The 13,020-nt window shown below is 42.2% G+C and overlaps 1 protein-coding gene across 1 annotated transcript in view; it reads right to left on the reverse strand.

Annotated features, from left to right (window-relative positions):
- Cntnap2 (contactin associated protein 2) overlaps nucleotides 1–13,020 on the reverse strand; it is a 2,080,708-nt gene that overhangs the window by 229,223 nt on the left and 1,838,465 nt on the right. The window contains exon 17 of the mRNA XM_036182111.1: nucleotides 9,212–9,430. Within this exon, the coding sequence (XP_036038004.1) occupies nucleotides 9,212–9,430 (219 nt within the window). The remainder of the gene's footprint in view (nucleotides 1–9,211; nucleotides 9,431–13,020) is intronic.

Consider the following 13,020-nt stretch of genomic DNA (forward strand, 5'->3'; position numbering starts at 1 on the left):
TGCCCCTCCCATATTGATTACAAAACTGGTCTCTGTGTACTAAGATGCCATCTCTGGATCAGACTATCTTTTTTTTTTTAATAGCTCTCACATATATAGAACATTTTATTATCTAGATATAAGCTTAGCTTGATAAAGTGATACATTTTTTGCATGCTTCTTTTTTATTAAATTTTTTTCATTTATTTTACACACCAATCAAAGATCCCCCTCTTCCCTCCTCCTGCTCCCCCAGCCTCTCCCTCTCCCCCACCCACAAGAAGACAAGGCCTCTCTTGGGGAGTCACATCCAGTAGAGGCAAGTCCAAGCCCTTCCCCCCGCCTTAAGGCTGCAAGTGGTATCCCATAGGTAGTGGGCTCCATAAAGCCGTTCATGCACCAGGATGGATTCTGGATCAGACTATCTTAAAGGCCATGAGGAATTTGAAGAGAAACCCAGAAGCTCAGAGTCCCTGAAGCTTTGCTCTTGTCTAAAAGCTGCTTCAAGCAGAGGCTGAGCCACATACATGGGCTCTTAGCAGCAGGCCTGACATATTTCTCCAACAGTATCTGTTCACACAACTTCTACCTTAGAATAAATAGCTCAGTCTCATGAAAATAGCATTGTGGCTGAGGCTTGGAAGAGAGTCAAAGAAAACTATCAATTTGAGGATGTTAGGAACATAGATTTTCTTTTTAAAGAGTAAGCCTTGTAGCCATCATACTTTGTACCATTTGTTAAAACTGTAAAACAGACAGCTGGAAGTGAGAAGGCTAATGAATTTTGATCACTGAGAAGCAAAGGGTAGGAAATGCACATGGTGATTGTTAGTGGAGAAGTGTCACTGCTGACCGTAGACTCTGAAGCTGGGACAATTCTAGAGAAAGGAGCATAGCATGGCAGAGTTGGCCAAAGGTGGTCTGGCCAAGGGGCAGGAAGAGTGCTGCTGGGACAGCTGTGAGAGAGCAGCCATCCCACCGAGGGAGATTGGCAATGTGTTTGTATGTTTGCTGTGCACACGGTTTATTGACTTTCTATAGTTATTACTATTTGTCAGATTTTCTTTAGCGATTTCGCTGTTAGTACTGGTTTCTAGTCAAGATACCATTTTTAAATCCCTGCCTATGAACAAGCCTGAGACCAGCTACCCATAACCGGGGCAAAATGTTTGCACTGGGGTCTCAGCTAATAGTTCAGCTAATGCCAAACAGGCAAGACCTCAATTTGATACTAGAAAGATTGAACACTGAAAGGTCTAAGCTGATGGGAAATGGTGTCTTTCATAATGTTTTGACTTTCTCTGCAGTTGTATTTATTTATTTATTTTGGCCTCTGTCATGCTTGATTTCAGTTTGTGATACTTAGTGGAAATGGGATTTCCAAAGAAAGTAAATAACAACCATTTTTAAGAAAAGGACTTTAGAGGAAGATTATGTGGAAAACTATTTGGGAAATGGGATGACTTAGCTTTAAATATGAATATTAATTCAGAGAAATGTAAAAAACACATAGTTTGTGTATATACTCATTTAGCTGTCAACTCCATGAATATTTATCCTTTGGGAAACCACTGCCCAGTGGTCAGCAGGACCTCAGTTTCTGGTGATATGTAGCCTACTTTCTAGTAGAGGGACACAAAAATAAATGTATGACAAGCCCTAAGGAAAATTGGACACAGCAATGATTGGCTGCCTCAAATGGTGTGCTCTGAGAACATCTCTGTAAGGAAGTAACACAGGCTTAGAGAAGGACAAGAACCAGTCAGCTTGCCAATGTCTGGGATGCAATGAGATGCTACAATGCAGGAGCGAGCTTTATAGCAAAGTATTTTAAAGAAAAGTACCAAGACTGTAGAGAGCAGTCAGGCTCTACCTGCAGTCATCCAAGCAAGGCTCAACCATGGCTTTGAGGAGGCTGGTGACTAGTAGCAATAGATGGTTAGGATATGCATTGGTGGCAGTCTAGAGGAACAGGCCCAGAGATACTATTGGACAGTGAGTGATAAGGGAAAGAGGAGAGGGAAAGGAAAGAAAAAAAGGGAATTGTGGTCAACTCCAAATTCTGGAGTTAATAAAAAGTAGGTGGATGGTGATGTTATTTACCAAGACAAGGAAGACTGGTGGAGGCAGAGGCTGGTGTAGACATAAAGATTCTTTATTGCCATATTTATTCTGAGATGCCCCCTAGAAATCTACATTGAGATGCCAAGTAATCAGAAGTTCCTGAGAAAAGCAAAGTCTGAAGATTTAAATTTAAGTCAACATGCTTAAATAGTATTTTGAGCCATTAGACGGTAGATAGGCTATGGTTTTACAGGACAATGAGTAGGCTGAGAAGACACTTCAACACTTGCTTGTCAAGTGAGGAAGAGAATGCATCAGAGACTAAACTGGTAGACAATGAGCAAGAAGAAAAGCAAGAGAGTGCCGAGTCCTGGAATCCATGGGAAGCAAGTATTTCAAAGAAGCAAGAGACAGACCAGAAGGATGTGATGCAATGCAGACTTTAGATCCATGCTGACTTAGACAACCTTTGTAAAGGCTTTAATGATAAGAGATAAGAAAGGAGGGGGGGGGAAAGAAGGGGAAGGAGGAAGGAGAAGAGGAAGTAGAGAGAGAAGGAAGAACATATTTTTACACGATGGAGAAGCTCATGTGAGGAGTCTCATCAGGGAAGAGAAGAAAACTGCTTTTGCATGAAGTTTTCTTGCTAAGCCATTCCTCTGGCTGACAGCGATCCTCTGCCAGCTTTGGCCTTTTCTGATTGGGACTTCATAGTCCAGAAAATACCTGCCAGGGCTGCCTCATGCCCAGCCTGACTTTCAGTGCCTGTCTATCTCAAACTCCTACTACAGACTCCATAACCAGCTAAGAGTAGCATTTCCCTGCCTTTTGGGGTGGATAAAACATGGTCAGGGTGGATCCTTCTCTGAATCAGGGGAAGCTTTTGTTTGTGTTGCCTAGAGCTGAAGAGAGCGCCTGCCTTTGCCTAACATTCCCAAACACCCACTGGGCCACAGCATTATTTCAGATGAAGAATTCTCTAATAGATTTGCTAGGTGATTCAATTTTCTTCTAGCTTGCCTGAACTGACTTTAGACCCCTAATCTCTATTTTAACCATGTTTACCTCAAAAATCTTGCAGTAATTGTTATTTTTCCCTATCCTTTTACCACATGAATCTTTAAAAAAGCCTTTGTAGGGAGAGTTTTACAGATCAAGATGTCTTCCTCTCAGAGCCATTCTTTGAAATTTAAACATCAATGAAGGTGACATCACATCTCCTCATCTTCCTGGGAGGTGAGGAGCCTGACTTACCCATAATCCCTTGTTCCAAGTATCAAAACTACCCAATACAAGAAGATAGAGAAAATTCAGTGTATGAGCCTTCCTATCTCAAGTTTTCAAAGGCTGAAGCGTTTGTGTTTATGGATCTTTAAACATAATGGAATGCAAAATCCAACCCAATTAGAAATAAATCTCTCTTGCTTTCTTGGGGTGGAGTTGAGCCTGATTGAATCCAGCCTTTTCTGACCTGTTGCAATGGCCTCTGTAGAGTCCTCCTTGCCTGGGAATCTTTACCAAGTTCAATCTTCGGCTTGACAAGGTGGCTGGATAAGGGTCAGACTATTTGGAATCAGATCTCTTCCTGTCTTTTACTTGGTGTGTAACCTTAAGTGAGCACTAACCCTTAGCTTTAGTTTCTTCCTATATAAATGAAGCAGGAAGCAGCAATAGCTTCCACTTTGTAAATTCATGAAATAAGGTAAAGCATGCATTGCTCTTGGCCTTGAGATGTCATCCCGGACTTCATAGCTAACACTCAGGCATGCAGATAATAGGGTATAAGTATACCTTATACTATTATTACTACAACTTGGGTATCATGTACATTTTTTTTTTTTTTTTTTTACTGTAAACTTTTGAAGTCTTAGAGGTGGACAATTTGGTCACCTACAGATTTGGATGTACTGGAATTCCAACTTTCTGCTTTGCGGGTTCTCTTGTTGACTTTCCCTTTGCTCTCTCAACCACTTGACATTCAGATGGTGCTGAACTTATCCATCTGTGAATTTGGAATGTAGATGCTTGAGGAGCAGCTGACCAAACAAGCCCTGTTATTGAGTTGGAGGAATCTGGGCTGTTTTATAGCCTTGTCAGCCAAGCTTAGCTCAGAGAGCTTTCCCAGGACTCCAGTCTTCATTGACTTACCAGTTGTTTAATGAACCTTGATTTTTCTGTGAACTTGCACAATCAGGTGCGAGAGGGCGTAGATCAACACTGTTAGGGGAGGAAGAGGCATCCCTGAGAGTTATTCTGTAGACAATGGCTCTCCCATTGTGTTTTCGGTTGGGCTCCTCAAACAACTCAAAAGAACTTGAGGCCTAAGAAAGATTTCTCAGATACTTTGGGCCACATCATTCACAGAGATGTTACCATTTAACGTCTGACGCAGTCTGAGCTTTATGCCCTGAGTCTGGACATTGGTTATCAGTTAAATGGACCCAGCCATCTGCTTTAGGAGCCTCTGAGCAGTTGATATCTACCAGAAGCTTGGTAAAGTGGGCTTCAGATCACCGACTTCCCCTTTAAGCTTCTGCTTAAGAGTCACCTACTGTGGCTCCTGTATCTTGCTGGCTGAAGGATCACCTGTTTCCTAGTTTGGATCCTAAGAAGCCTGCTCATCTCCCTTCTATGGCACATACTGGCCAATAGGGTCAACAGGTGGGCTTTCGTAGGGAGCCCAACATACACCTCCTTCTCCCTCGGCTGTTGCTGCGGTCTCAGCTGCTGAGGCTTCAGACCCTCTGCTATTTCCCCGTGGCAGAGCCCTTGGGCTGACCCAGCCTCCTCCAGGCGTAGATAACAGTGTGGGTATGATGTTTGCTCTTTTATGTCCCCCTCAGAAAGCTCTAACCTATGGATTTGGTGTAGGACTGAGGTCTGCACACCCAGCCCGGACAAGGCTCTAGTTACCATGTGGTGTAAATATATCTGCCAGGCTAGGGCAAGGTAGTGTCATATGCTAGCTGCTTACTTTGTGTGGGAAAATGGGGGACAGTTTCTTACACAATTCAGAAGAAATACTAGCAACTGCTTTTTCCTTCTTGCATCACTTTTAGTATTTTTTCCTCCTAGTTTCCTCTAGACCAGAATTATGGCTGCATTCTTATCTCCTCCAAATGACCCGCATTAACTCTTTTGGGATGACAGGTTCCAATTATATTTAGCTGCACAGTGAGAAAATGTCTTTTCTGTTTCTCTGGTTGCTTAAAAAAAAAAAAAAAGATATGAACCTGGCTTTGCTAGCACAGGGAGTGGTGGAGACTGGGTCTCGGTGGCATCCACTCTGTGTGCAAAGCTAAGAACTCCCTTCTGACTATTTCAGACTTAGGATGTGCCAAAGCACTTCTTCCTTAGAACTCTGAGGGAGCACATGGGTGATGCTGCCCCATGTCTTAGCTGCACCAGTGACACTGGGGTGAAAATTTCAGACACACTTTTGTTTGCTTTGTTGTCCTACTGGGGGAAACCCTGGGCTCTAGTTTCCTGTGCTATGGCCACTGCCACAGGTGTAGGTGAAGTGTTTGAGGGACAGTTCTGCATGAGAGTGTTCTGCATGGGCAGGCACTGTGAGATAAGCCTATCTCAAGCCAGTGTTTTGAGAAGGAAAAGACTGAGCTAGCTGGAAGAGGTTCCTTTAAGTGCACAGGGGAAGAAGAAAATGAAGGGAGTGAAAAGTAGAGGGGATGAAGAAAAGCATTTCACATTAAAGTTGTATTGATTGTATTCCAAGTATCCTGTTAAGGAATTTATATGCAATCACTTCATCAAATCCTAAGTTACAGGAATTGTATTCCCGTTAAACACACAGCTATTAAATGATTTATCATTGGTTTCCACAGGTGTCAAGAGGCAGAGGTAGGATTCAAAGTCCCTGTTGGTAACCACACAGCCTTATGTGGAACGTTGACCACTTAGCCACCCAGGCCAAGTTCAACCCCTACTAAGCACATATTAATAATTATTTAAATTAGCGGGAGTTCATTATCTAACTCTTTTACTAGGCATATGAGAAAAGATAGAGGAGGTATTGGTAGTTGGTAAAAAAAAAAATAAATAAATAAAAGAAAGTTTTTATTAGAGTTGACCTGAGACTAAGGACCAACTTGCTGCATTCAGAGTTGTTGGATATGTCCTTCTTTTGGAGACAATGCTCCTCTCTGCTGACCCTGGGCTGGGCCTCTACTGTAGGAAATATTCCTTGGGTTGGCTCAACTAGCTCACACATGGGAGATGTGCTTTGTGCCCACTTCTAAGATAACAGGAAATTAAAAACTGGGACTAGGGACTTAGGCTTTGTTACCAAATGACAATAAGTTGCTAACCCATCACATTTGTTCACTCTCTGGAAACTTCTCTTTGTAAGGTCATCAATGGTTTCATCATTGTTAGATCCAAAGATTCTAGCTTAAAAAAATTAATGGTCCTTGATATTATTCTATACTGCCTTTTTCATAAAATTTCTCCTCTGGAGACATTACTGTCTCCTCATTTTACTTAGAGAGCTCTTTGTATTTTTACTTTATTCTAGCAAGGTTCTTATTCTGCCTGTCCCTTACGTTTCAATGCTACGAGGAATTCAGACTTCACCTCCATTTCTCTTATCTTCTAATAAATTATTCTTAAGTCACATTCTTCAAATGAGTCAGCGTGTCTTCATAGTAAATATTCCAGTTGGTTTTCATTTTACAATATTACCAGGTCTCTAACATTTTTCTTAGCAACTCTAGTGAGTGGGAAGAAAGGGGTAAAACTAGAGTTGGATGTCTCCATTCAAAAGAAAGTTCAGATAAAACTGAAGCAGATGGTGCCTAGCATTCTGGGGATGAATAGCATTTATGAAGGAGCTTGGATCAGGTCATCAGGGCATGATATATTGAAGAAGAGAAATGTACTCACTGTGTTCAGTAGGAATCAATGGATACTTTATTTAGCTAATGTAAAGGAAAATGTGTAATTTGTGATCTACTACTGGAGGGAAAGACTGGAATGTTCTGGGTTCCCAGTGAGTTTGAGGGCTTTTAAAATCAGTGCATATTTACTGTACATAGGGATAGGTTCCATGAAGTCTATCATGTACCTTGACTGTGTTCACTTCCACTTTCTATTTTCTCTCTTGATCCATCCTACTATTCCTATTCACTTCCCTAGACAGATTCATTTTTTTTACTTTCATGTCAGATCTATAAAAATGATTTTTACAAAATATAGGATCTATAAATGAGAAAAAACACGATATTTGTCTTTCTGTGTCTGATGTCTTTTGCTTAATATGATGATCTTCATTGCATCCATTTCTGTAACTGACATAATTTTGTTCTTCCTTATGACTGAATAGATCCTGCTGGTTCTGTAACTCACCTATCATGAAGAATGTGACAGTAAACATAGGTAACATCTACGGTACATTAACTTTGAGTCCTCCAGGTGGACACAGAGCAGTGACATGGCTGGTGGATATTTTGAAACACATCCTCCTTCCATGGTCTTCAACTCACACATCTTATTCACAAAGCAGTCTCAATTTCCATGCTCACTTTCCATTACTGTTTTCCTGTAGTCTGACTAAAACACATTAAAGGGGTGTATATCCAATTTTGTCTTTTTAAAAAAGGCTTTCTAATATTTTTCATGTATCAGAACACAATCATGAAAGACATTTAGGGGCTTTGGCCCTTCTTAACATCAACTGACCTTTGGTGAGTCTCTACTACCAGGAGACAGGATGATGAACTGACCAGCAACCTGGTCACACCAATGTTTTCTTCTTGAGTGATTGCCATAGGTGAAAGAATTGAACAACAAACTCCCAGAAACCCAGAGAGGGAGTCTAAGCTGGTTCATATCCACCAAGTCCTTCAAACTCAGTTTCTTTTTATACAATTAAGGGAATGTTGCTAATTTCCTAAAGTATGAATTGTATTAGATGAAAATATCAAAAATTCAACTAGCCATGTGAAGAATTATTACCTTGAAGTAAGTTTAGGTTAATCTGGAGTGTGTTAGAAGCAGAAATACTGGCACAGTGGAAAGACTGTGGGAGTCAGAGGAAGTGGATGACTTCAGTGAGACAGTATTTTACAGATACATCAGGGCAGTTAGTTGTACCCATGAACTCACAGTGGCTGTGACTGCATGCACAAGACCCATGTAAGATAAGGCCAGATGAAAACCCCAATATGGATGGAGGAAGTGGACATGAAGTCCTTCCCCTCACTGAGAAGCTATTGCCAATTGTTGGCTGCTGTGAGGAGAGTCAGTTTCTTCAGGGATGTGGCCCCAGAGAGGCAACCCAGCTTCAGTAGAAGACCCTACATCCATGCACACCCTGGCAGCACTAAGTGGATTCACCATGTTTCAAAAAGAGCATACAGGTTTGGGAAGGAAAAGCAATAGGAGGAATGAGGGAAACTGGAGGAGAGGAAATGGAGGTGGAGTAACCAAAACACACTGTGTTAGTGTGTGAAATTCTCAAGCAGTTTTTAAAAGGAAAACTATTGGTGAAGAAGATTAGGCTGTGCGGCTGGATCCAGTCTTTTCCTAGGTCATTTTTCTGCTGTATTAAACATCAACCTCTTCTCCATGAAGAGGGACATTCTTTTCTGTCTAGATCACTGGGCAGAGAAAAGAATGAATTCCTATTTATCTTTTAAGGCAAATTTGAACTTGGCTCATTTTCTTTTTCTCCCCTTACTTTACTCCTCTTTCTCTATCATTTCAAGCAACCTTGAGCTTATAGAGCCCATTCATCTCCCCTCTTTCCTTCCTTCCTTCCTTCCTTCCTTCCTTCCTTCCTTCCTTCCTTCCTTCCTTCCTTCCTTCCTTCCTTCCTCCCCTCCCATTCTTAAGTTCTACAAACGATACAATTATACAGCTTTGAAATCATAAGCCTAAGGTTTCCGAAACTAGAGAAGCCCTGTGAGATATCCCTGCCTACACTCGGATTTTTCAGGTGAGGACATTGTGGTGTAGGGAATGGGGCAAGGAGTCAGATCTGGGCATCTCCAGTTTCTTCCTAATTCCTTTATGTCTGTCTTAGAGAAGAAATGGGGCCTAGCTACTGTAAGAAGAAACTCTATTCCTCCATAGGCTGCTTGTTTGTTTTTTCCTTGTGAAGGTTCCCAAACCAACAGAGAGCTAAGCCATGATTATCTTTCCATTCACTCACCAACAAACAGCTGGCTGTAGAGTTCTAGGCGGGTGTGACCTTCCGTCGGGGCCTTGCGGATCTGCTGGGGCAGGCGATCCACCTGGAGACTGGCCTGTTTGACATTCCTCTCTGCGGTGACCCGATGCCACTGGTCATCATTGAGAGGGGAAGGTGACCTCACCACAATCTCCACTGGCCCGTTTCCAACATCAAATGAAAAGGACACTTCTGTGGCAGCTGGAGGAGCAGAAAGTATGAAAGATACATGAGTATATTTCTCCCAGACACCAAATAGCAGTGAATTGTAGGGGAATGTTACACAGGTCAATGGCCAAACCACTGGAGGAAAAATAAACACGAATTCATTATTTCCACTAACCAAGAAGAAGAAAATACATTTCTCTTGGGTGGGTGGTGGTTCTGTGTGGCAGGCATACATTTATTTAATTTCCTTATTAACTCTGTAGAAGACTTCTAAGAAGTTACCATCATCAACTCTTTCCAGATAAGAGAACTAAAACCCAGTGAAATTGGCAGTAAGATATACTTGATAAAGGTGCAGTAGTGGTATTCATATCTTTGTGATATGAACTCTAATTGGATTCACGCCCCACTCAACAGGAGGGAAATCATGCCTGGTACTGGAAATTTAGAGAACTACTCAGGGCTAGTGAAGTCATAGATCCCGAGGAGAACCTTCTACTGCTACTTTACTAGACCGGCAGAAATATTAACTGCATTCTAAATACTTATCCTTAGACCTACAGATACGTATAGTTCTCATCAAAGAAGCTTCTCTTTGTGTCAGATGGAGACATCACAGAAAATCACAAATTGTCAAAATACAGAGGGTAACTAGTGGTGGGGATGTCCAGACCCACTTGATACATCTGCAGTACAATTCCTATTCCTAAGGCTCAGGGAACACCAAAGAAGAGGGAAGAAAGATTATAAGGGTCAGAGGGCCCAGAGGTCTGTTGTAAGATTGTGCCTCCTAGAAATGGCAGGGAAGCTATGTCTGTGATACCACAACAATATGGCTGCCTAATTAAGATCTGAGCAATCACACCACCAATGGATGCCTCATGGGGCCCAACCTCTAGACAAAGAACTTATAGTCAAATAAGCATGCCAAGAGTGGTGGAAATAGTCTTCCCTAGAGATGAGCCTTCTAATTGGTTATCCAATTCTGAGTGGCCAGCCCTGAAGTTACGTACACACGAGCAACACTAGTCAGACTCATCAGGAGGAATGTGAGTGCATGTATGCACACTTCCCTCCCCCGCACCCCACCCCTGCAACACACAACACAATAATAATCATAGAAAAAGATGACATGAATTTAAGAGGGATTTTTCTTTGTGTGTGATATAGGAGGAGTTGAAAGGGAAAGATATGGAGATATGGGAGGGGTAGGAGAAAAGAAAAGGAAGGGGAAAATGATATAATTATATTCCATATGGGTACTTCTGAAACTCCAGTACCTGGACTAGACATGTATTTCCCAAAGCTCCCCAGGAAATGTTACTGTGGAGCTAGAATCGAGAACTATTGCTTTAAGAAAGCTTACAAAATTATGTCATTAATCTTCATAGTCCTTATTGAACATTAGGGTTACGAGTTATTCAGGCATTGGTGGTGAACAGCATCTTTCATTTGGATGACTAGTGGCTGTCTCAAAGGCTGCATAGCACTCCTGCCGCATAATCCCCCTCTGCATGATGCTGCAGACCTGGGCTAGTTCCCATCTGGGATACTGGATCCTGCTCCCAACCTGCCTGCCAGCACTGACCACAAATCATTCTTGTTTCCAGAGATCTCTTCTGCCAACTCTGTTTTGCAACAAATCATCTTCCAACAATAGGCAAATGGGTTTGATGGTTGCTTTGTCAAATTTAGTCGTAAGCAGCTTTTTTATTTCATATTTTAAGCTTTATAGGAGGTCCCTCAGTGGCCACGCAGTGCTTTATAAACACCTTTTGAATATATGTTTTTCTCAGGACTGGCAGGGAAGGAAGCTTTCTGCTGAAGCACCACACATGTCTCGCGTTCCCTTAGGCTTGGAGAATTCTTTTTAGCATTAAAGATGTGGTATACCAGTGAGTTTCCCCAGCTTTGAGTGTAGAGATATCCACTCCTCTATCCATCAAGAAAACTTCTGCCTAATCTCTAAGCCGGTTAATTAAATATCTGTCATTTTTTTCCAGGGCTAATGGAAAATTCGGTTTCTTTGGGACAGTGTCACAAGCAATCAAACTTCTAATTTAAAAACCACAGTGGGCCAGATTCTCTCAGGGGCTCCTGTGTTCCCTGCCTCTGTGTTAGGGTCTCTGGAAAGCTGCAGTAACTTTATTGAGCTACAGGGATATTAGTTACAGAGCTCAATTTAATCAACCTAACTGTACCAAGGAATTTTGATCCTTTATGTCATTAGAAAGAGAACCTTCATTTTAACACCTGCAGTGATTCCATGCGTACGAAGTCCAGTAAAACATCTCATCCAAATTAGAAGCCCCTGCCTCCAGGATCATTGTGACAGACATAACATGCAGGCTAGTGACCTCCATCTCAGTTGCCATGGTAGTAGGATGGCAATGCAGGTAGACCATCACGTGACTGCGTACTCAGGGATCCTTCTTGATAGGGTGGATACAGTGGATGGGGGAAAGCAGCCCAGGATTCAGATAAAATCTGTTCTAGTCTGTTGTGCACATGAGCAGGTGCATTCCTAAACGTGAGTCATCAGAACAGCAGGAGAATGAGGGCTCCTGGGCTAAGTGGGAAAGATTGTTTTGCTTTAAAGGAATCAACTGCCATCAGGGAAATAGAATTTAGTGATAAATTGAATTTAACCCTCAGGTTCAACCTGAAGGGATAAACGCTGGTCTAATTTCCTCAGCTACTATCCTTTTGCTATGACAAATTCTTGTCTGGGTCTTAAGCTGTCACCATTTGGAGAAATTCTGAGAACCAGCAGATTCTGGGAAATGTCTTTAGTTTTTACATCTTTTGTCATGATAGGACTCTGTCTATTATCTTGACCCCATCCTTTTTGATTTTTGAACTTTTTATTTGTTCTTTGAGAATTACATACCTGCACACAATGATTTTTGATCATACCCCCTCGACAACTTCATGTCTTTAAGAATTATATAATCAGTCAACTGGAGCATGGTCAACATACCAGGATCACACCCCTAAAGAAAACCGACTCTCTCCCCGACAGCAGCCATCAACTGTCAATACCTCCCTGGCTAGGGGAAGGGACTGGCATAGTTAGAGTTACTCCACTAATCTTGTTGAGATATTGACTGGTTTGAACTTGTGCAGGTTTTAGAGAGGAAACCACGTTGGCTGTGAGCATATGAGAGCAATGGTCTTCCTGCCAGGTCCAGGAGACACCTTTTCTCCAGTCCTCCCCAACCTCTGACTCTCACAACCTTCCTTTTGTGTGATATGCTCTAAGTCTTGAGGGGAGGGGCTGTGAAACAGACTCCCATTTATGACTGAGAACACCATAGTTGCTTTTGCTCTGCATTTGATCACTTGTGAGTCTCTAAATTAACTGCCATCCACCGCACAAAAGAGCTTCTCTGAAGAGTTCTGAGAGCTCTGCTCATCTGTGACCCCTGCACTCATCCATGACCCCTGTGCTCTTAACAGCAATCCTTTGCTCTAGAGAAGGGAGGAAGCTTTCCAGGACCTGGCTGATGCTCCTCACTCCCATGAGGATGTAGGAAGAGGGGCTCAAGGCACAGGGCTGTCACAGATAGCGCAGTTCTGGGACCCCCTCTTCTAGCTCTGCTGTAGAAGATGAAAGGGAAGGG

The sequence above is a fragment of the Onychomys torridus genome, chromosome 3, assembly GCF_903995425.1.
Source record: "Onychomys torridus chromosome 3, mOncTor1.1, whole genome shotgun sequence".
Taxonomy (NCBI): domain Eukaryota; kingdom Metazoa; phylum Chordata; class Mammalia; order Rodentia; family Cricetidae; genus Onychomys; species Onychomys torridus.